The sequence below is a fragment of the Linepithema humile genome, chromosome 2, assembly GCF_040581485.1.
Source record: "Linepithema humile isolate Giens D197 chromosome 2, Lhum_UNIL_v1.0, whole genome shotgun sequence".
NCBI classification, from domain to species: Eukaryota; Metazoa; Arthropoda; class Insecta; order Hymenoptera; family Formicidae; genus Linepithema; species Linepithema humile.
Genome location: NC_090129.1, coordinates 8,033,051 through 8,056,768, shown reverse-complemented (window position 1 = coordinate 8,056,768; position 23,718 = coordinate 8,033,051). Strand labels below are relative to the sequence as shown.

Here is a 23,718-nt window from a genome sequence, read left to right as displayed (position 1 = left end):
AATCTGTTTTTAACAAAGCAAGAATTGTATTTAAACATTGTGTAGATTATAATAAATAACTGCTAATTTGTATTTATATTGTAACAAGATATTCTTAAAATATCACTTGTGATAATAATAACGTACTGTATATTATTTTCGCACGAGCCTTTGAATTGGAAACGATTGGAATTGAGTCTGAAGTTTTGCGAATATTGAAAACGCAGACGCTTGTTTATGCGTTTATGCGATCGGAACATGCAACGTTTTAGAATCCATGCTCACGCATAGGAAACAAACGCCGATATCTATTTTAGACTCGCTAACGATCCATCGGCACGGAAACGGTCCTTGCACCTGGATTAATCATACAGTGTCCGCGGAACGACCTTAACGGAACGACCAGGTCGATACTCCAAATTTAAAGCGTGGCAGATATCCGGACGGCTATTTAAACGGGTTCAATAATAAACGATGCGATCAGTTGAGTTGAGTTAGCAGGTTTAATTTTATGATGCTTAATTCAATCGCGGTGAGAACGTGCGATTCATGGTGTCTGCAAAACGGACGCCGCTTGCCGCCAGAAAACGCAGACGCTTGCAATCTTCGCGATACGCACCGGAAGTGACCTCGATATACAGCGTTGATAGACATCTTACATACCGATGTCGAGATCGTCATTATTAATCTTAAGTCTTCTACTGTTATTATTTTCCCGAACATATAAATATTAATATATCGTGCATTTTTTATTTTTGACACAAAAAACTTAAATCAAATTTTGTATGCTATAATAAAATAAAAAAAATTGTGTAGTTTTTACAGAGCTGTTACAAAATTTGAAACTAATCTAGCGATAAATCTGTTAGCGATTGTGAAAGGAAAGTCACGTTTGGAAACACGACAAGTTTTCGTAATGCACGCAAACAGAAATAGATGGACGATTTATGACGGACAAATAAATCGCTCGATGTCGACTTGCCGACGGACACGGACGGTTTATTTTCTTGTTCATATTGGCGCGCGGCGCATTAAAGGCGAAAAAGAAAATACGAGCTGCGAAATGCGTCACGTCGTCCGGAAGCCCGGCTTTTAAACGACGTCCGAATGCGACGCGTTGCTACCCTCATTTATTCTTAATTATTTATGATGCCGCGCGAAAACGCGTATCGCGATCGCGAGCGATAATAACCAATGGGGCGAGGCGTACTTTGTTATCCAATAATATCCGATAGCGCGCCGATAACTTTGCAGCAGCGCTACTGCACATTTGTCTCGCGCGGATAGCGTGTTGTTTACGTACCACCCCGCTCTAAAACGATTAAATTTTTCGCTCTCTTCGTTTTCGCAGCAAACGCACCGTTTACAATAGGGATGTAATTATTCTTCACCCCAAAAGCCGCGAGGTCAAACTTTTTTTGCCCATGTTTTTAATCGGAAAATGCTTAAAAACAAATATAGAGATATTATAATAACGCAATTTTTTTGCGAGTGTTTGAATGCAATCCTTTGCAACATAAATGAAAGTGTTTCGGGGTAGTTTTCGCGAATATTTACTTTCGTGTGAATTTTTTTGTTCAAAGTATGCATATAATGCACATGCACATTTTAAAACGAGTTTCGGAAGTGTAATAATACTAACGACCGTATCCTTTGTCTTTTATTGCCGCTTTTGTCTTTCGTAATAACTCATTCTTTTATTCAATTGCAAATCTTGCTACTTTGAAGAAAAATGTTTCCCGCAAAATAATAAAGATACTATCAGGATTCGTATTTCATTTCACATGATAAATTCGTGCACGATATTCTAGGAGTGAAAATAAGGATTCTATCGACTCGAAGACGAAGAAGAATGACGCATACGATCGGGCACGGTAGACTTCGCACGGTAGGCTGCAAGGAGGGTATTCCAGCGATCACGCGACTGCCGTGATTCCGTCGAAATTGCATTCGCCCGGGAAAGGGCGGTATGTGTTTAGCAGAAATTATGGTAAATCACGCGGGGCGTGTACTTATCCAATCGCGGATCGGTTTCCCGGTTCCGCGTTGGTGCAAGGTTGCGCGGCTCTCTGAATTCCTGGTATATGCAACGCGCTGGTGTACGCGTGCACGCTCGGTTTCAAGTTCAAGACAGATATCCGGCATTCATCGTTCGTTAAACACGGATATTTGAGATATATGCGTACGATCGCAAAATTCATTTCCGTTGTACGCGGCAACATCGTTTACGCTATTTTCTCTCGTGCAAATTACAGCGAAAGTCTCAATTTCAACTACAATATATATACAAGAGAGAATATAAAAAATAAGTACAATATTAACTCGATATTAATTTCATTTAAAAATAAATTTATAAAATTGTGATTTTATGTATATAGATACCATGAAACACAAGGTATAGTAATGTTTCGTTCATGCGCAATATTTGGTGCACACGTAATATCGGAAAATAAATTATTTTTAAATTTAGCAATTCAATTATTATATTAATCCATCACCATTATTTATACGAATGAATTCATTAAAAATATCACATTTATACTTATTTCTTGTATGAAGCAGCTTCAATGCACACATTCTCTCCAATTACGTATATAGAAAAATGAAATATGTATCTCTTATTATATTATTTATGTTTTATTAAATTAATAACAGTTATTAGTATAGTTGAAAAATATGAAATATTTTTTACACAATTACATAAAGTTTTAAGCCACAGTTACAATAGAATTCATACGCGAAGGGCGTTGTTTCGATCGGCTTCGCAGTAATTTGATAGAAACTCTCTACGCTCGAGTCGCTTTTATCGGAGCGATTCACCCCCTCGCAACCCCAACCGGTTCCGACTCCTACGACCCCATAACTACGGATGCAATCTGCCAGAAACAGGCTTCCACGAGGACTCCGTAGCCACTTATCGGCTTCAGGGCACCCGTGCGTCCGCAAACAAACCCATAAATAAAAGCCTTACGGCGCAAGCTTCGTATGCGGTAATGCACCACTTACCCTCCGCGCAGATATTAAATTGTGACTGACCTAGTTGAGATTTTTCGAGAGTATCTCGAAAGTGGCGGAGATTGCGAGGAAATTTGACGTAGTCGCACGCCGCGCGCGTTCCATTGATCGGTCACGGCCGAAAGACTCGATTTTTCGAAGCGGATTTCAATGCGATAGATCCGCGGCAGAAATAAAATGCCGGAGCAACGGCCTGAGAAAATTCCTGCCTCGAAAGCTGTACGGTATATAAAGATGGCGAGATCATCAATATTTTCGTAATATCCTCACATTTTTCAGGCGGACCGCTCGGAAATTCGAGCGCGAGTATTTGTCACGGGTCTCGGCACGCCCGTGAGATTAAATCGGTTTCGTAATATTCGTGATTTAAGCGGCGTTTGGAAACTCCTCGTTATTTCGCGCTCGATATTTAAGAGAATACTTCAAAGTGATGTCGGTCTGTAAAAATAAATCTTCTGGTCCATGCGCGTCATACGTACAAACGTCTCTTTTCTCTCAATTAATATTGATCAGGAGAGATAATAATTTACTATCTAATAGCGAGAAACTAATAATTTCCAGGACCAAATTAAATTAAATTAATTTTTTGAATTTCTATTTTGAAAACATACGGAATGCATTTTTTAGAATAGTTCTCGATTGATTTTAATTTGATCAGGCGAAGAGATCTCGACAATCCGTTGTTATAGAGTGAAAATAAAATCGTGTGGCAAAATTGCTTTGTCGAGAATTCATATCGAACTATGAATAGATGGTACACGTAAAACAATGTGACGCATATTTTTAAAAATACGCACAATGCGAGGTATGTGAATCCGATGATACATACAGGGATTGCCCGGCAAACACATCGTCAGCTTAACTGTTTAACTATCCAATCAAATGAGAAATATGCAATAATAAAAAAAAAACCCAATATTTTCGGTAGGGTATTTATCGAAGCGTTTTTAGATGAGGTAAATACAAAAAACGCGCACAGTGTCACGTGACTAACTAATAAATGCGCAAACAATGCACGATCATGTAAACACAATAGCAGAGCATTCCTACATCGAACGTAGGAAAAAACAGACGCGAAAATTGTGCGGATACAGGCTGGAAGCGAATTGCAGACAAACCGAACGGCCAAATACAGATTTGCGTTGTTCAGAACAGTCGTTACTCAAGCTTCGTAACTTTTTATCGGCCATCACTGGTCGTTGCAGGAGCCGCTATGTCTATCTCGCAAAGCAGTTAATCGCATGTCTGAATTTTTCTGACGTTCCATCAATATTCGTAATGTACACTCTTTTTGTCCTCGATTCGCTTTTATTTTATTTATTATTCTATCGAAATATATATATATATATATATATATATATTAGAGATGTTTTCCATAAGCGTGAATATTAATGTAATTGGATTTAAGAAAATTTTTTGCACAAGATGTCATCAAAGATATCAAGTGAGCGCGTCTTCGCGAAAGACTTAAATTCTCTAATCTGATCAAAATTTGCTTCAGTTGTTACGGATAATTAATTCACCTTTAATTATTACGCAACGCTATTCTCGTGCTTCGCGCACGTCGGAAAGGTCTGTTTCCGGCTGGAATAATCGCGCTTTTTACCTCCCGCTGGACGGGAAACTAGCGCTTTCCGCGAGAGTCCAACGTCAAACTTTGGCGGCTCGTCACGAAACTTTCGAAACATCGTGTAGTTGGTCCTGTTCGGATAACCGAACTAACTTGCATCCCGATGTCCGTCGGGAAGGCGCGGAATATTAAACGAATGCAGAGGAGCGAACTTGTATTCCGGGGTTCCTTCCCAGCCTCTTTTGGCTTCTTTCGTAGCTGCTCATCAAGCGCGTCTCAAAATGCAATGTCCGTACGCAGTCGCGGCGCTACGCCGAAATTCGCTAACTTTTTCGAAGGCAGTCCCGCAATGGGATCGGGACACGCTGTCTGACACCGACAAAGTTTTTCCATCAGGCATGCCGTACCTTACGCGAACGATACCGGAAAGAATAATATAAGAACGGATATAAAAGTTTAGATACCTTATAAAACCCCGTAAATGAACACACAATACGCACAGCGCATATTTATAAAAGTTCGATATATCAGTGGCGAAATTATAAACTTACGATTTCAAATATTATTTATTTATAAAAAAATAATTGTGTTGAAAAATCAAGTATGAGATATATAGAAAAATCTGTTTTCTTCTGTAGGTATTCCCGGAAAAGATATAATTTATTAGATATTTTTCGTGTATTTATTTTCCACATGTCTCCCGAAGAGATGAGAGAGATACGGATAACAAAAGTATTTGGAATATTGCGCGTGTTCACGTACGAAGGAACTTATCTTCTCTCCGTCGGAATTTTAACAACCAATGAAAGATTTATTTTAGCGTCGGGCCACGTCACATTCGCTCGCCTTGATTCGGCGATCTACGCGTAAAAGCAGTCGGGATATATGTATATTTCCAGCTTGTGCATTTCGCTCAAGACTGTCGCGCAGCATAAGAATACGCGACGGTGCACCATAAAAGAGGAGATAAAGGGCGTTACGAGAGCAAAAAAGGAGATAAAACCGCGGGCGGGACCGGCTTCGAATCTTGCGGGCGAGAGATCGCCGTCTATATTTGCTGGGTTTGGCAGGTCGCCAACAATAGCTGTTTCGCGCGAGTTATATCTCACTCCCATAGCAACCCGTAACAAACATAAATGAATTATGTTCACGCGTGCCGTTCGATACTTTACGGCTCCGTCACGCTCGAATCCGATTAGCCTGTCGTCGAAAACGCACGGCGCGCGAGATCAATCGTGAAACGGCGCCGCATAGCTCCACGTCGCCGCTCTCATTTTTTTTTCTTCCATCACGCCTGGGTTTTTTTCCTATTTGCTGTTTCGCGTCTTTTGCGCATAACTTTGATTTACCGTGTGTACGATGCGCTTTTAATCGCGCCCGGTTTTCCGGGTCGCCCAATACAATCGGCAGACCGTCGTTTTTCTTCCGTTTAGCGAATGAAAGAAGTTACGTCAGCACAGATGTGCATGGATTTTTCTCAGGGAACAAATATGCATGTAACAATTCACAGCGTACAGTAAAGAACGTTCTTTGCGCGTTACTCGAATTACCAATTCATCGCATCCACTTTGAATTGAGTAACGAAATTGCGTGATAAATAAAGTGGGATTCAGAACGATTTGGGGACGAGGGTTGTACAAGGTGCTTTCGCGGCACTTTAGTATTCGATAATTCCCTCTGCATTTCATTACCATTCCGATTATTCTAATCGCCGCTATGTACGATTATACCTCTTCCGCATTCCCGTTCCTCCAACTCCCTCTCAATAATCGCACTAACATAACGTGCGGTCGATTGATTCGTTCCATGAACAACAGTGGAATAATCTAATTTATATGGTGCAGCATACCTTGAATTCATTCCGCTTATTTCAATTCGTTTTTTATTTCGCGTAATCATTCGCGATAGAATCTGATCTATCGCAGCGTGCAAATTCTTCTTCCTCAAAATTATATTTCTTGCAACAAATAATATTTATTATACCGCGAAGTTAAATTGTTCTCTACAGAAGCGTCTTAAAGGCCGGTCCGTGTATCTTTCCTCATAAACATTCAGGTGTGTGTAGGAAGCGCGAAGAGATAGTTTCACGGGTTTTACATGGCGTACTTTGTCTGGCTGACATCGGGTTATCAGGGTCATTCTGAATTCTCGGACAACATAGTTGTATATCAAATTGATAATAGTAGTAAGAATAGCCGTAATATATTCCGCCGGATATTCTACTATTTATTCTAATTTCGTGGGAGTGATTTCATTGTCATAAATCAGTGATGTGCGTAACGCTTGAACAGCATGCGACCCTCTCATAATATTTTACGCTCGCGCCTAGCTCTCTACTAATCCACTTAAATTGCCACCCATGAAGAGCCTGCGTGAGATATTGCGCATAACTTAAACATTTAAATATGTTTAGCTCGTCAACACATTTTTTTTTTCATTTATTGTTGAACTGCATAAATAATATTGATAGCAAAAAGCATCTGGAAAACGATACTTTTCTTTTCAATCGAGTAATTGTTAATTGCTCACAAAATATCTCTAGATATTTTTGTCACAAACATAAATTAAAATTACTCAAAGAGATCTGATATTAAACGTCAGCGCAATAATGACGGGATATTCCGCTTATCTCTTCCGTTATCGATTCCGTAGCAAATTACCATATTATATCGACGACGCTAAATATAAGTCTTAAAGGCAATATAAGTGCAACGATGAAACGGCGGATAGTCTTGAGACACATTAAAGTGCGTATACACGCATACCTATTAGTGCGGGCCGTACTATTAGTTGGGTGGGGAACGAGGGTTTTGGCCGTTTCGCACGATGGGGTTGGACTGCCTGGCGCCAGGTTTATCTTCCTACCCTATCGTCTCGGCCTACACCGTTATGGGGTATGTAGTGTGGGTGCCATACGGGGAGACGGTGAAGGGGAAGGTTTGTTGCCTGCTTGTCGCGCGGACGGCGCCCCTCGTCTCCTCTGCAGAAGCATTGTGTCAAGGAGAACAACTTCCCATGAGGCGCTATTATCCCGATTTATCCTAAACAGGTCTATCTGCCAGGTGTGCGCCAGGCCGGGTCACTGATCTTCCACGTAATATTTGTAGAAAGGACTGCACGGCGGAAGAAATTGGAGAAATCTTGCGCAGCCAAGTGTCAAATTTTTATAAATTTCGAACAATAAAATATCTGAATTCAATAATAAATATAAAACAGTGAAAATGTGAAATTTGATAGTTTTCGAGATTTCTGTGAAGATCAAAAAGTTGAATATTAAAAAAAATTCTAAAAATACAGCAAAATAACGAATGGTACAAATTAATTTGAATCCGCGTGCCTGCAAGCATTAATACATTTCCGCGGATAATCATACATTTCGATGTTTTCAAATGTTACAGAGAAAATTATTTTGTTTTATCATTACCGCTTTGCGGCCGTTCGTATCTCGCGGTGGCTTTTGCAAAACACTATCAATGCATGTTGTGTGTATAAGCAAGGCGCCGATAATTATTATCCCTGTCAACTCTTTGATGTTTTCCTCCTTTTTTTCCCCCCGACGGGGAAAAACATTGGCGCCACGTCGCACGCGCGTGCGGTTGTAGTTGACGGACGACGGTGGCGGGGAGACACCGTGCCGCACGGTTTGTTTGTAATTGCAATCTCTGGTTGCGACAGGGGTGGGATTCCGCGGTGGATCCGGCATGTAAAAGGTAAGTATTAATCAGCGGCGCGCGGTCGCGCGGGATGAATTGACGTGGCGGGCAAGCGGAATTAATACACCGGCAAAGCGCGCGGCTTGTGGCGCGCGTCTACACGGGTTTCAGGACGCGGGAGTGTACGCGTCGGATTATACGATGTGGATTACGGCGGGCGGGTCGTTAAATAGCCCCGCAAACCGTAGCCGGCCCGAGAGACTCGAGATACCGAATAAAGATCCGCCATTTACGACGGTCGAACCTTATTATCTCTGCTCGCGATGAACGCCTGTGCGAGAGATTCGCCCGGGCGCAGCCCGCGCTGGTTGTTATTGGGGATCCGAGATATTAAAGGCGCTTTGGCGCGGGGTGTATCGATCTTCTTATTCAGCCGCTCTCCCCACGTCATACTTAAATACAATATTTCGGCTGGCGCGTAATCCTCTTACGAAAGTATCCCCGCCATGCGGAAGCCGATGCAGCGGCCGCTGTTTTGTCCCTTATTGTAAACGATTATTTGTACGCGCGGATAATTATGTATCCGCTTTCGAAGGGGGAAGGGAATTGTAGGGAGACGACGCACGGTTTGTACAGAACATCTCATTGTCAGTGAGCGTGTAATCCTCTCGCGCGAGTCGAGTGACTGTCACTCGACTGTACTAATGAGGCATCAATAAGTACTGTTCTTGCATCCGTATAATACGACCATATTTCGTGCATTCTTTACACGCGTACATGAAAACGTGTGAATACCTAAGCAAATTTTTCGTCCTACGAATTGATTTAGCAATTTAGAGCCGGTTTAATCACAGCAAGACTTTTTTTTATTGGAAATGTAAAGACTTCTTTTGTAACTTCTAACATTTTAAATATCCTCCGTCGAGTTAACGTCATTCGTACAATTCAATTAACATCCGTGCGATTTGTTCGCGTAGTAATCAGAGCGAAAATAAAGTGTGAGAGAAAAAAATAAATTAAGTCGTTTTAAGGGCAAGCCGTTCGTCCGTGAATACGCGTTCGTAATAACGGCTACATCTACGACGTCATTTTATTTTCTGACGCCGGTCGCGCCAGCATTGGTCGACGGTACTTCATTAGCAATTAATTCGACACGACCGATCGATTAACAAAACCAATTTAATCGGCACTCCGAGAGCGCGGATGACCAGTTCTATTAATTGGCGGAATAATCGGATCACAAGAGATTGCCGGATAACGGTCTGCTCGCAACGTATTATTGTCTGTCAAATCGATATCTTACTACTGCTGAATAATAATCTTTAATTTAAAACAAAGCGCGCACACGCGCGCTGAGATATTTAAGTAAAAAAATTATAAAGTGAAAAATTCTTGCTGAAAAGAAATTGGCTTCGTTAATATTTGATTCGATCCGCGCATACTTTTCGATGAGATAGATTCAGCAATTAACTTGATCAGCAGTCATCTAACGAAACGAACGCTAATATTAATCACGATTAAAGATAGATGATCTTAATAAATCGCTCGATAAGCAATCTTACGTGCCTTTCTATATTGACTATCGACTTTAATTATAGTACAGCAAGAAAATAAATTCATTTACAAGGACAGGGCGCATTTCGCCGTTGATAATAATCGTTGCGCAAATAATTGATTATTCGGTTCGCAAGTGCTTGCATCATTTATTGGTAACGAGAACGATAAAGGCTTCCCCCGTCGCGCAGATCCAGTCTGAAGGGAAACGACTGTACTACAGTTATTAATTACGCGGACGTGGTTGTAAATAATTCCCATTGGGCCGGTCGATCGTTTTGAATTGCAAGAATGGCGCGCTTCGGTATTATAATACATTATCATAGACGGTATTGACGAGAGCGAGTCGTCTGCGGATTACAGCCGCACCGCTGCCAAGTTTAATTAAAGCAATGATCTAGCTCGTCCGACAAGCAATTCGTTCCAATTGCATCATTACGCTGGACATAACAAACATATTGCTCTATTTAATTGAGACGCGTACTAGTTTTAGAGACGGATACATCGACGCCATTTCACATCGCATTACTAAATCGTGATAGAAATCACATCAACGCTCTTTAATCAATTACAGAGTAAGCTAATGTTCTTTGCAAAAGTGACACATTTCAGACTGATCTTATTTGATTGAAGTTGGTATTTTTACACAACTACAACCTTTAACCTAATAAATCTGATGAATAAAAAAATAAAATAAATCAATTTCGTTCTTTTTTTTAAAGAGTACAGTTGCAAAGAGGTCGAGAGCTTATTTTGGTATCGTGTTGCGCGTGTTTCTTCTAAAACCAAACCGCTAATTTTATCGTTCTTGATCTCGATGTTATTTTTTCTCGTTGAGTTTTCAAAATATCGCGGTGTCCGTCATCTTTTAGCATCTCGAGAGATGCAAATTTGATGAGATCATAATAGTTTGGCGAGAGCTAAGAAGCACTGACGGACGGGGGGTGAATTTACATGTCCGCGAGATAGTTCGTGCAGAAATGATGAGGAGCCGGAGCGGGAACTTACCGTAGAACCAGCACTGCTTTTCGCCGAAGCGGGGCCTCAAGAACGTGTACTGCGGCTGAGGCGGGAGATGGTCCAGGAGGGCCGCCAGCCCGGCAACCAGGAGGGGCCCACCCCAGGCGTAACAAGCGTAAACTCTCAGTCTGAGAGTCTCCTGACCTTTCTCCAGGCTCACCGGTCTCAAATCCCTGAAAGCAAAAAAAAAGCCAAGGGTTCGATTAGTGCAACAATTCCATGGAGAATGCACAGCAATAAGAAATAAAATATCGGGACGGCCGTGAAATGTTTTCTTTCTTCGTCCTTTTTTTTGTAAAGAACGAAGGGCTGAGAGCCATTCGAGAGATCGTTTTTGATGAACAAAAAATAGAAAGTGGTACACAGATAATAATAGACTATAACAATTATTTTGCGAAGAAGCAGTAAATGTAGGAAATAATATTGGTATTATCGCATCGCCATCGATCGATCTTCGTTGTTATTAAAATAAATGTGATAATAGGACGCGTTCGCTCCTAACCGACTAAATCGTAAAGCTTTGTCATTGTCTGGCTAGTTTAACGTCGCTATAACGACACTCGGCAGGGAGATGAACGTGGGGGCTTAGCACTTTGAGGGGTGTACTCGTAAATCGTATCCTATCGGTATAGCAACGTTACCATGAACGGTATAATGTAGCAAATCTCAACTACCCTATCTCGACATAGCGTATCGTAAAAAGTAGACACGAAAAAGAAAAGTAGCTTGAAATACATATTATAGATAAAGAATATGAATTCAAAGGCAGATAAATTTTTACTAAATATCGCACCGATCTGAAACTGAAATCGTGCTGCAATGTTATCAAGTATAATACAAAATACGCTCACAATTAAATCGCTCGTCACAACTTTCTCTTAAAACTGTAATTCATGTTTTGCTGAAAATATACATTAAAAAATAAATAAACACAATATAGCACATATCTTAAAAATGTACTTCAGATTTAAGGAATATGCGCTTTGCAATTTATTTTCTTTTTCTGTAGGGACAGCACACTTTTTTTCTCTACAGTAAACAAATTTTATAATGTGCCCTCTTGTTAGCGTAATTCTTTTAATGTAGGTTTAATTTTATATAATTCGCAATTCACGTAGAGGATAAAAATGCAGTTACATTAGCGAAAGCTTTGTAACTAGACGATATGAGCTGGCGCAGACAGAAATTTTCATTTAAATATTCTCTTTGTACACCCAGTCTGAATCAACCCGTTATATAAATTTTTGCTGAAGTTAATCCGGACGCAGGTGCGTGTCGCAACGAGTGTACTGTTGAAAAGTAAAAACTTGAACAATTTTTGGGGATTCGGTCTTGGTTTTGCGCGTCAGATAATTTTGCAGCTCAGAGGTAACAAAAAAATCTGTGCGCAACGTTATAATAATATAATTAACGTTAGATATTATTACGCATCGTATTTATTTACGTTTGTTAACCGCGCGATGTTGTTATCATATAATATTATAAATAATAGGATTTGTAATTATGCCGAAAGATATCATGATAGTCTCACGTATCGTTGTGAATATTAATTCAAACTCGCATATAACAATTCATAATTACAATGTATTATTATGTGACGCGCATTTCTCTATGAAATGCATTTTAAATGAAAAATTTACATGTATCGCGGATATGCCGCTTCTTTTATCTAGGAATATTTTGCAGTTGATTTTTCTCAACAAAAAACAACCCCGCATTAATAGTTTCAAAGTATAAGCGATTACTTGAGTGGAAACTTAATTTAAAATGCAATTACGAAGATGTTGAAAGATAAACAGCGGAAGATGGTAGTTTTCATTTAAGTTTCCGTTAAGAAAAAATTGCATCCGGATTGATGAAAGCAACCGGGGATGAAAGGAAGTGATGATAGTTCACGGGTAGCTTATTTGATTAAGTTTCACAGAGCACTCGCGGAAGTTGCTGTTCCCTTCTCAGCCGTGTTTCGGTGCAATGAAGACATCTAACGTACGGAAAATCTACGTGAGTGCATTCCGCCGGGAAGGAGAGGAATGGCGGGTGGATGGGCGGGTGGATGGGTGGGTGGTTATCTCAAGATACTAATTTCGTAGTGCCTACGCCTCATTTCCGGCGTCGCTAATTAAGCGTCCACTGCCGGTATGCGTCGTCCTTCCCTCTGTCTCTCTCTCTCTTTCTCATCCTATTCGCTCTTCTGCTTAGTTTCGGTCGCTGATCTCTGTAAGTGCGAAAGAGAGCTGCGTAGAGGAAGAGAAACGGCGAAACGCGCGCGCGGGAGACCGCGACGTCTCGCTTCGACGTCGGCACGGCGGCGCCACGATAATTTTCCACCCTGGCCCCCGGGTTTTCCCGGTGGAAACGGAGCCGGAGGCATTCCAGTCCGGTACAGGATTCGCGGAAGAAGGGGAGGACGACGTTAAATATCGTCGCGGTCGAGGAAATTAGCGAACTGTTAGGTTCGTCGCGGGAGCGCGGCGGCGGTGGCCGCACGCACGCGTGGATGCGCGTTCGTCGTTGCGAACCGGGCGTTGCTTGTGCGTGAGCGAGCGAGCGAGTTGGCGGTTTAACCGAGAATGGGGTCTCCGATGCGAAGAGGTAATTATGCATGTCCCGCGACGAGGGGGATTTACCCGTCCAACTTTCTTTCCTGCTCCCGATACGCATGAAGATCGTTGAGCGCGCGCGGCGGAGGTACAAGCTCTACTCTTGCGACATAATGAATCCTGGGAGAGATGCATCCTCATTTAGACGGAAAACGATGTACTTTCAGAGAGCCCGGCGTTGTGCAATTGTATCTCGTGCCTGGTCGGCGAAAGAGTCCTGGGGCGCACGCATGGAGGTCGTAAAGCCGAGATAACGAAGTCCTCGGTTATTAAATAGACGTCAGGTAGCCATTGTTAATCTTTTGATCCTCCGTAACAGCTATTGCGGGGAGTCCATATGAGGGTCTTATTACGGTCTTTTTTTTTCCCCCTCTCGTGTATTGCTTCCTCTTCGTAATACGGAAGCAGACGACAGCCAAGACGTAATAACACTGTCGTGCGGTTTATTGTAGTGCGAATACTTCGCCGCAGCCGTAGGTCTCATTTATTTTAAACTCATCAGTAATTGCGAGGTTTCACGATATGTCAGCTCAACACAATAGAAGATGATTAAAGTGGTAAAGTCACATGAAAATGATGTTATAATCGTGTAATTTTATTATAAATTCAGTGAATAATACTTGCAAATTTTTTCTGTTCCTTGCATATTACACAGATTGACGTGCACAACTGGAAAGTGCTTTAATCTTCTTCACTTCTCGAGCAGCTCACTTTTAGATAGACAGATCGCCGCAAGGATGAAGCGCGAGGGAGCGAAACATTTATGAATACGCAAACAAGGCAGATCGCTGACAAGTAGATTAGTTCGTTAGAATTTTCGCTCGCGCGGCTCTCGTGTTCGAAGCTCGTATTTTATCCCCCTCCCTCCTCTCACGCCCGCTATCTTTTCAAGCGCCGGGACTCTAAACGGCGCAGACGTAATGCCGGCGTACTGTCTCGCGACCGTAGAAGCTAAGAGCTCTATATTTATCTCCCCGATATGGTAATTATACGGACGGCAATTAGCGGCGGTGTCAACCGTTAGAGGTACGCGCCAAACTCCGACGGTGTCTACGTGGAGAACGTATAACGGGAGAGCTCGTTACGTGGAAACAAGATGGACACAAAGATATTATTTATTACGTTGACATAATACGTTAGCGCAGAAAATAATCGCTAAGCACGTCGCTTTATCAGTGCGTGCTGAAAGTGACTATGAGAAGGTAAAATGGATAGATAATTATAATGAATAAAAATCCTGATTATGATTGAAAGCGGAATATTTTCATTTTAAACATCGCAAAATGAAATAACTATTATAAAATTAACTACTTTATTAAAAAAACAATTCAATATTTAAACTTTCTATTGACCGAATATTTTACTCATTTTTAGATCTTCGATTAAATAGATGTGAAAGATTTGACGTTCTTTGGTTTTTATCTACAATATAAACATATTCAAATAATTTGCATTTTACTCGCATCCACAGTTGGGCCGTCTGTGTTGGCGGCCGAATCTTATTACAAACAGAGCAGAATATGCTGGAAACTTTGCTTAAGGTACATCAAAAATGATTATCGACAACACTCGAGAGTGTCTCGTCGAGCATCCCTAAATTCCTTGGAAAAACGATAGTGGCGGAACGAACTTTGTCATTCGAGACGTATGGAAAGTAAGTTACACTTTATTGAAAAGTTTCGAGAGCTCTTAAGCGCGCGGAAACTTCTCGTCGAGACGCGAAAATGTTCAACTCGCCAGATCCTTCACCCTTCATCCACTGTCGATCGAGCGTCCGTCTATCCTTTGTTCCCCCATCATCCCCCCCCACCCCCCGATCTGTTTATGCGTCCTCCTAATCCGAACATCAATCGATCTATTCTTGTATACGTTTATCAACTACCTATTTATCAACGCCCCCGTGATACCGGCGGTATGTCTTATTCTAGCATAGATCGAGAAACAGTACCGGCAAATGGACTATAAATTACGCCGACTTGCAGTAATTACCTAATACACATGAGTAATTCATGCAAATTTATGCAAATTCCTTGTAAACATATCCAATCTCTTGATCCAGGTCACGTTATGACAGTATTGATCAAAGTAGTGAGGTAAATTTTGCATATTTCATGCACTTCAATGCAAGAGTTAATTAAAAATAACGTTATAGAATAATTGAGTTAATTTCTCGATCGTAATATTTTGCCGTCGTTATTAAATCTCATTACTTTTAAATTCGCAATAAATAATATAATTCGCAGAAATTAAATAACATAATAATAAATTCACGATATTCTAACCTGATTATATAATAACAAATTTGCAAAATTATTTAATATAATTCACAGAAATAACACATTTTTCATTTTCATTTCATTTTGTGTATCATTTTTCATTGTGAATTATTAGTGCCATATACATTTGTAGCTCGTTTCCTCGCAACAATTAATTTCCTAAATCTAAATTACATTACACTAACAAAAATAGTCGTAATGGATGTGTTTTCACTTGCGTAATTACGATTTTAATCGTAGGATCTTGAAAATACTGCACGAGCATTTAAGGTTCATTTAGCTGGTGCGAACAATTTAAAGATTAAGAATACTCTTGTTGCTTTGTTGATTTAAAGTCATTTCTGTAATTGCCAAATGCATGAAATACTACGAAGTATTAACGTATTAAATCGATCACAATGAAGAGAACAAAGATCTAGGAAACCGGCCTTAATTAGCAATAACCAGTAAACGTGACAATTATGGAATGCTTCTCGTGCTCGGCATTCATCGGGCCGAAACCGTCCTCCGCGAAAATGCATCCGCGAAGGTACGCACGCTTGTTGTTCGATATATATCGCGCGCCGCTCAGTTTCCGGATAATCAATATCGCACTTCCGGAATTAGACGTCGATTACTGCGACGGGAAGGATGATAATGATAGAGGGTTTACCATTGTCGCTGCAGAATACCCGGCCGTCTCCTCTCCTTGTCCTTACCCCCCCTCTCCCCCCCTCCCCCCTCCCCCCTCCAGAAGCTTCTACTATTCACTCATCCATGTGATCGCTCTTGAATGCCGCTACTGCGGGCAAGCCGCGATAGTAATTCGAGAAGCAGGAAGAAGGTATTAAGAATTTCCACGTCGAAGGAAAAGACCTGCGAGCTGAGCGCTAAGCGTGGAATTCCTTATATTCTTAAATATATAACGTCTGGTAGGTGAATTCCACGCGGTACGTGCTTCATAAGTGCGGGGATAGAACGCAGAATAGATTGCATAACTCCCGGGAGAGATATAATTTTCATGGTCACATATTAAGTACACATATTAGAAAAAAACTGTAAAGGCATTAATTTATCCTTCATAAATAACGATAAGAAATAACTACAGTAATATCAATCTCAATTCGCCGACATTGTCGGCTATCTAATGTAGAAATCTTTCGTACGTGATTATTAAAAAGAATTATGCAATCTATAATTATCCCATAACGGATATGTTGTAAGAAAAGCTTCAAAAAACTTATTTAATGTCCAGAGCGATGAGATCGAATCGAAGTTGCAGCTTGTATCGCAGCATCACGGAATGACGGTGATTATCAGTGGAGGCTCACGTGTCGTTACCACTTATCGCGTGCGGCACGAACAGCGAACTTTCTTGCTTGGCAAGAAGTGGCTTTAGGCACCTTTTCCGTTCCCTTTCTCATTCTCTCTCGCTCGCACCGCCTCGAATCAATCGACGGGTCTCGGCAACAGTCGAGGATACAAGAAGAGGGCGTGCCCGGGTCTATTTCGCGATCATGGCAGCTTCCGTGAAACACGAAGAATCACAATCACGTACAATCCGTTACGTGGAGTGGGTGGAGATTCAAAAAATATCGGAAACGCAATCCGAAACGGACGCACATAATCGAGATTTCGAATCATGCCTGTTGCAACAAATCCTGGAGTTGTACGCGTTTCAAAGAATATATCTCTGGCGTAATCGACAAATTCTCTTCTTGATTATTATTATCGCAAGAATTACTTAACTCCCACATAAAATTAATTATAGAAGAGGGACGAAGCACATAGATAAGATGTAAATATTCTTTTACAATGTTCACACAAAAAAGTTGCAAAAAATATTTGTTAAATACTTGTTAAAATTTCGTACATTATTTGTTAATCTCACGCGGCGACAAACTCCACAAATAGCATAAATTTAACATATCAACAGAAATAGATTTATCGATATATATATATGTATCTAACAATATAACTTTATGTTTAGTGTCGCAGTAACTAGCTCAGTGTGGAAAAATTCACTCAACACATTCATCGCTAATCGAAATAAAGATTTAACCGGTATTCCAGGATGATCGCTCCTTTCACTTACAAGGATTGGCGTCATTTCTTTAGATACGATCTAATGATCGCGGGGGTTACCTGAGGCGTACTCGAGCGGTATGCGTCCTTGGCATAACTGGTTCGAGGTATGTCATTGCATAATCAGAAATGCTGCAGAAGATGAAACAGGAAGTCTGGCATGTCGCTCTATAATCTCGACGTGTTTTGCGAATACAGAAAAGACGATACGCACGATCATCGCGACGTAGCGGATAATGCGTGGGACGCTTTAAAAATAAAAATTCCGTGGAATTTGTGGAACATATGTCACCGACCGAACGTATACATTTTTATCGCCCACGTAAAATCATGGATTCCAAAATTCTGAGAATATCGTTTACAATAATAGCCCGACTTACTACGCAATTTGAAATTCCGATTTAACTTTAGATTGTATAAAAAAGCTACGTATAAAATTCTAATATATATATATATACAGTGTTCTCTAAAGTTTGCCAGCACGTTTTTCATTTCTTTGAAGTATATAAAATGCAAAATAATTTAATTTATAATATATGGAAGTAAATAAATATACGAAGTGTATAAATAAAGAATTTATAATTTATTCCGAAGCTTAAAAAAATCGATTGGGTTTAAACGCCGAGAATAAAGTGAAAATTAAATTCCCTATCAGAATACATATTGATATAAAAAGGCCATTTTATAAAAAAAAGATGAGTTTAGACGGGCTGGCGCTTTTGAAGTGTATATGATAGTGTTTTGCATCGGAGCTTGCCGGGAAGCTATTGCAAAACACATGCTACTTTCTCGTCTTTGGAAACGTAGATAGCCATCGGAATAAAGAGACTACTTGATATGCCGCGGTATTATGAAAGGCGTACGAGGCAATTCCGCACTCGATATGCGGATTTTATACGCGAGCAAATCGAGGAGGCAGCCACAGGGGGTGCCACGATGTCTACGAGGCAACTTGAGAAGTCGTTCCGATGATAGTCACGGGAAGTTGTCAGGTGTTTGTTGACGTGGGGTAACCGAGGAAAACGACGAAGTGCAAGGGAGGGCCGTGCGGAAGGCATACAGCGGGACGGTAAAGTCGCTAATGGAGGAAAAACAGGAGGGACCAGAAGGAAAACAAACGCCGGGAGTTAGCGGAGCGAGAACCTCCCCTCCTTCGATCGACGGTGGTCCTGTTACTGGAACGTTAACACCCGAAGAACAGAGAACATCATCCTTTGTACTGTCACGTGCAAAACGCTTTGTCAGTTCCATGTGAGATGTCAACATTGCAATGCTCTTCGAAAATATTATCGCAATATAGTAGCACGAATTATAATTGAATCTGTCTTGACGTGAGATAAAATACAATAGTAGTGTTATTCAGTTAAAAGAAAAGTTTTGCGTACAATTGTTTATATATAAAAGTATAAACGTACCGGCTAGGTTGTTTTATATCATGAAAAATTATTTAAAATTGCTATTTCTGTCGACTATTGACTGTCATTAATCTGTCACCGTTTGTTGCAATCTAAAATATTGTAGATAGACTTCTCAGAGCGATCCTTTCTTGTCTATTTAGCAGGTGGATAGAGAGACGCCTTTGCAAATTCCGAATTCGAGGGAAAGGAAATGAAAGACATAGCTCATCGAGAGATCTCGATTCCAGTACAGCTGGTTTTCGAGGGGGAATCTAAAACGTCATCCCGCGTTATCCGGGACGAGGGTGAGAATTTATGCGGTGTCATTCTCTCGTCTCGGGGCGCGTGTCGGAACATCGATCTTCGAGAACAACGGCTTCCCGCTCTCTTATCAGAGATGCAAAATCGTTCGGACAACTGGCATAGATCTATACACGTAATGCAGGGACGCGGAATCGCGGATTTATGACCGTGCTTTTTACGATCTCAGATTCATAGTCGTTGAGTGCATCATTCGCATCGATTTCGCGTCTTTCTCGCGTGATAGATAACGTCTAGTGCAATTGTGAGATTTATGAATTCGTGAAGTAACGAAATTTTTCAAGTAATCGTGAGCTTGACATTTTTTTCAATTTGCACATGTGGCAATTAAAAATAATAACATATGCGTTTTACATTCTAAAAAGGAGCATACGTAAAATATTTATTACTTTGAAAAATTTAGTTACAGCCATCTAATTTTTAACTTTATTTGAAAACTAACACATGTAGAGTGCACTTTTAAAAAGGATATTAAATTTAATTTTCTTTAAATATTACTAATTACACGGGATTTCTCATACGAGTTTCTCGTTTTATTTTCATCTACTATTCAAGAGGGCTAACAAAAAATGCTAGGTAATTAGCCGTGTTACATTAAAAAAGTGTGGGAAGCGGACGCGAAGCAGAATCTAATCCTATGGTAACACCCCTCGTTATTCCTGCGTGTCTGGTAATGACACGCAACACAGACAGGTTCTGTTTAATCCTGAACCCGGCCATGTGTTCCGCAAGATATATATATATATCTCTCCCTTTCTATACAGATTTGTAATATTTTTCTTTCCATATATTTTTAATAATCATATATAATTTTTTAGCTCTTCGACAAGTTTTATCAAGTTTACAATTAATTTTTTGTGTGGTTTGAAATGTGTATTTTAAATGTGTGTTTTACATAAAAGCTCTCTTTCACGGAGCCCGATGTCCACTGGACAATATTACTAATTAGCCTTTTCCCGGGTTTCTTTTGAATCTTGTTCCGCGTGTCAGTTGATACAAGCAGAGCGGAAAGACGAAAAGGTGAAAGGAAGCGTGAGAAAAGACAGCACGGACGAAGGAAGGAAGGAAACGAGCGAAAGGTTGTACTCTGGGGCACGGCTGATTGTTCGGTGGTTCCACGAGTGGTTATCTGCAAATGAAGGGCCGCAAATACGGAACAGTGGAGAATGCGGGAGCGGCCGGGAGGAGTTGCGGACGCGTCGGAGTTTATAGCGGATGAAAGAGGATGGGCAGAGGGTTGAGGAGAAGAGAAGAAGAAGAGAGAGAGAGAGAGAGAGAGAGAGAGAGAGAGAGAGAGAGAGACTCGGGCAGGCCGAGAAGGGTGGCACGACAGAAACCGGCGGTGGTCGGCGGTTGTAGTTTGTTCGCGTATAATTCGATCACAACCGCGGAATTATTGTCCCAAAACGGCTTTCTTTCCGCGGAATTGCCTGTCTAGCGTCTGTTCACTCTCAGAAGCGATGCAAGTTTCCCGGATAAGAATCCAATGGAGTGGGCGAGTAGCGGATTCTCTTGTTTCTCTCTCCTTTTTTTGCAAGTTTATCCCGAGTTTCCCCGCTCGTATCACGAGAATATAATGTCCAGAGTTTCTAACCGCGCGATAGTTTCACCTGGATCCTCTGCTTCCGACCAGAGGGATAATTATTTCAGTCTTGTTTAGGTTCTGTGTTACAGATACCATGGATTGCGGTATGGATTTCATTAACAGAATCCATTGGAATGCTGTCTCGACATTCGATTCTCGATATATTTATCAAATTAATTTTTAATGGAGTGCTGATATTAGACGTAAGATACAAAAAACAAAATATTTTAAAGAATATTATATTAGACGTAAGATACAAAAAACAAAATATTTTAAAGGAAAAGGAAAAAAGTAGAGAGATTCTATATATAATAATTTGAACAAAATTGACCCTTCCTTGTTGTATTATAACGCAATAAAAGTTATAAATCTCTCTCACAGCTACCAACTATCTTTTCGTTTGAAGCGAAAAGAGAATAGAGAGGCTAATAAAAAGATTGGAGACTGTTTTGAACGGAGAAAGTTTTCAGAACTGCGCGGCGAGCTTGGAGAATTGCGCAGATACCGGTGAACAATGGCCCAATAAATTTGATGTTATTCCCGAAGACTCGTGTAAATCCTAATAAATTTCCGCAATACTGCAACGGATGAGAGCAGCTCTTTATCTATTGTTTCAGAAGGGCTCTCCGTCCGATTTTCCAGGAAATCGCCGCACGACATTGAATTACCTGCCGCGACGCTGTGCCCACGCGTGTGATCGATTAGCATGACTAAGCGTCATAGATTTCGCGTTAGCGCGACATTCCGGACACGACGGCGACGACGTCGCGGACGATGATTGTCGAGGAAAATCGGTTTCCGACCAATCAGAGGCGCGCGCGCACGTCGGTTTTGTGGGTTAGTGCGGCAGTCTAATGGTCATTTACATCGACACTATCCGTCGGTGTAAATGGCGGGTCGAAGGGTGGGTTTCCGAGTTGAATGGCCCCATCGGGTGCGCACGGTACCCCATCAAAGGGCCCCTCCTGCGACACCCAGTCGATCGAGCCACGTCTCTCTTGCGGATCTGCGGTCAGCGTCTATATAGGAACATTTCTCCTGAATTAGACTGATAACTGACAGGAGCAAATTACTGAAGAACGTCTACGGAATATCTTACGTTCCTCGCATATATTCATTTGTTAATTCTTCGAAAATATGAAAATTACAGTTCAAGTTTATAGAACTAATCTTTTGTTCTTGTAATTAAGATGTACGAGCTACTTCGAGTGAAGATAGTCTCTCTTATAATTATGAATATAAATGATGAATTTTCCCATTCAGCACACAAAGCGTCCGCGTTCCCCATTTCTTCACAGTCAAACAGCGGGAGCATAAAAAATAATCTAGCCGTATAATCACTCGCGTGAGTAGTCTCCCAGCGAGCTATTATACCCGCTTTTGCTTTAGACCATCCTTAAGCTGTTCACTTACTTGATGTAAGGATAGTTAATGTAAGGGTGTGCTGCTTTATCAGAGCCGCATATTAACGAGCACTTGCCCGTTTCGACTTCCGCTCCGTTGAGCTTCCGCGCTGCATCGCCGATGGTGGAACACGTGGGCGTCTAAGGAAGATCGGGAAGAGTTACGAGCGCCGTCGAGGAAAGTGTCGGAGCGGGGGTTTATGCGATCTGTGACCGCCGACGCCGCTGCCGCCGCGCGAACCGAGTTTTACGAGCGATAAAGCAAAGAACAGAATCTAGTCGGTGACTTCCCGCTGTTTTTCTCGCACTTTTTGCCGAGCGCTTTCGTCGTGCTGCAAATCATCTACCGCGAAACGATGAGAGGCGGAAGTCGAAATGGCGCCGTGTCGGTACACCCGTTTGTGATCCCGAAAATGCATTGCGAAATTACAGGGAGATTCGTTTGAGTGTGACGAGGAAACGTCTTCCGTTTGAAGGATTTCATAAATATCGATCAAACATTCTTGAGAGAAGAGTCTATTTTAAGTTAAACGGATAATTTTAGTCATGCAAAAAAATTGCTCAGTTAAACGGAGCCGTGAGATGGAGATGGAAAAGTGTTTCAAAAGTATTTAGTAATCGCTCTCTCTTCGAGATTGCAATGCCATCAAAGAGAATCGAGCGAGAGAGTAATTTAGTAATTTAGTGCAACGTGCTGCAGGCTACACGCACCGTTCAACATATTCGATTCGAAGCGCATTCAAATCGCTCCATAAGAAATATATGGAAGAAACACATTAGCCCGAGTGACTTTCAATAAACGACGCTGTGATGGCACTGCATATCGATTTTCTTGTCCTATCGCTTTGCATCTCTCGGCCGAGAGATGCATTCCTGCTGCGCGCCATACGCTCGCCGCGAAAAAGTTTGAAAGTCAACAAACCGCTAAGAATTTAAAATGCAAATATCAAATAAAGTCAGATGAGCTGTTTGCAAATTACAAATCAATATCAATATATGAAAAATATTTATGAACAAATATTTTATATTTTCAGTAACGTATCAAAATACGATGCAAGGCATTGCAATATTTGAAAACATTAAAACGATTAAAATACAAATATCAAATATAGTCAGATGAGCTATTTGCAAATTACAAATCAATATCAACATATGAAAAATATTTGTGAACAAATATTTTATATTTTCAGTATCAAAAAATGACACAAGACATTGCAATTTTCGGAAACATTAAAACGATGACAGAGATTTATCGTTTAGAGAAAAATATAATTACTTGGA

At 40.9% G+C, this 23,718-nt stretch overlaps 1 protein-coding gene across 2 annotated transcripts in view; it reads right to left on the bottom strand.

Annotated features, from left to right (window-relative positions):
- The window catches only part of mthl1 (methuselah-like 1), a 120,790-nt gene that overhangs the window by 12,590 nt on the left and 84,482 nt on the right, over nucleotides 1–23,718 (bottom strand). For both annotated transcript variants that reach the window (XM_012378439.2, XM_012378440.2), the window contains exon 5: nucleotides 10,780–10,964. In XM_012378439.2, the coding sequence (XP_012233862.1) occupies nucleotides 10,780–10,964 (185 nt within the window). The remainder of the gene's footprint in view (nucleotides 1–10,779; nucleotides 10,965–23,718) is intronic.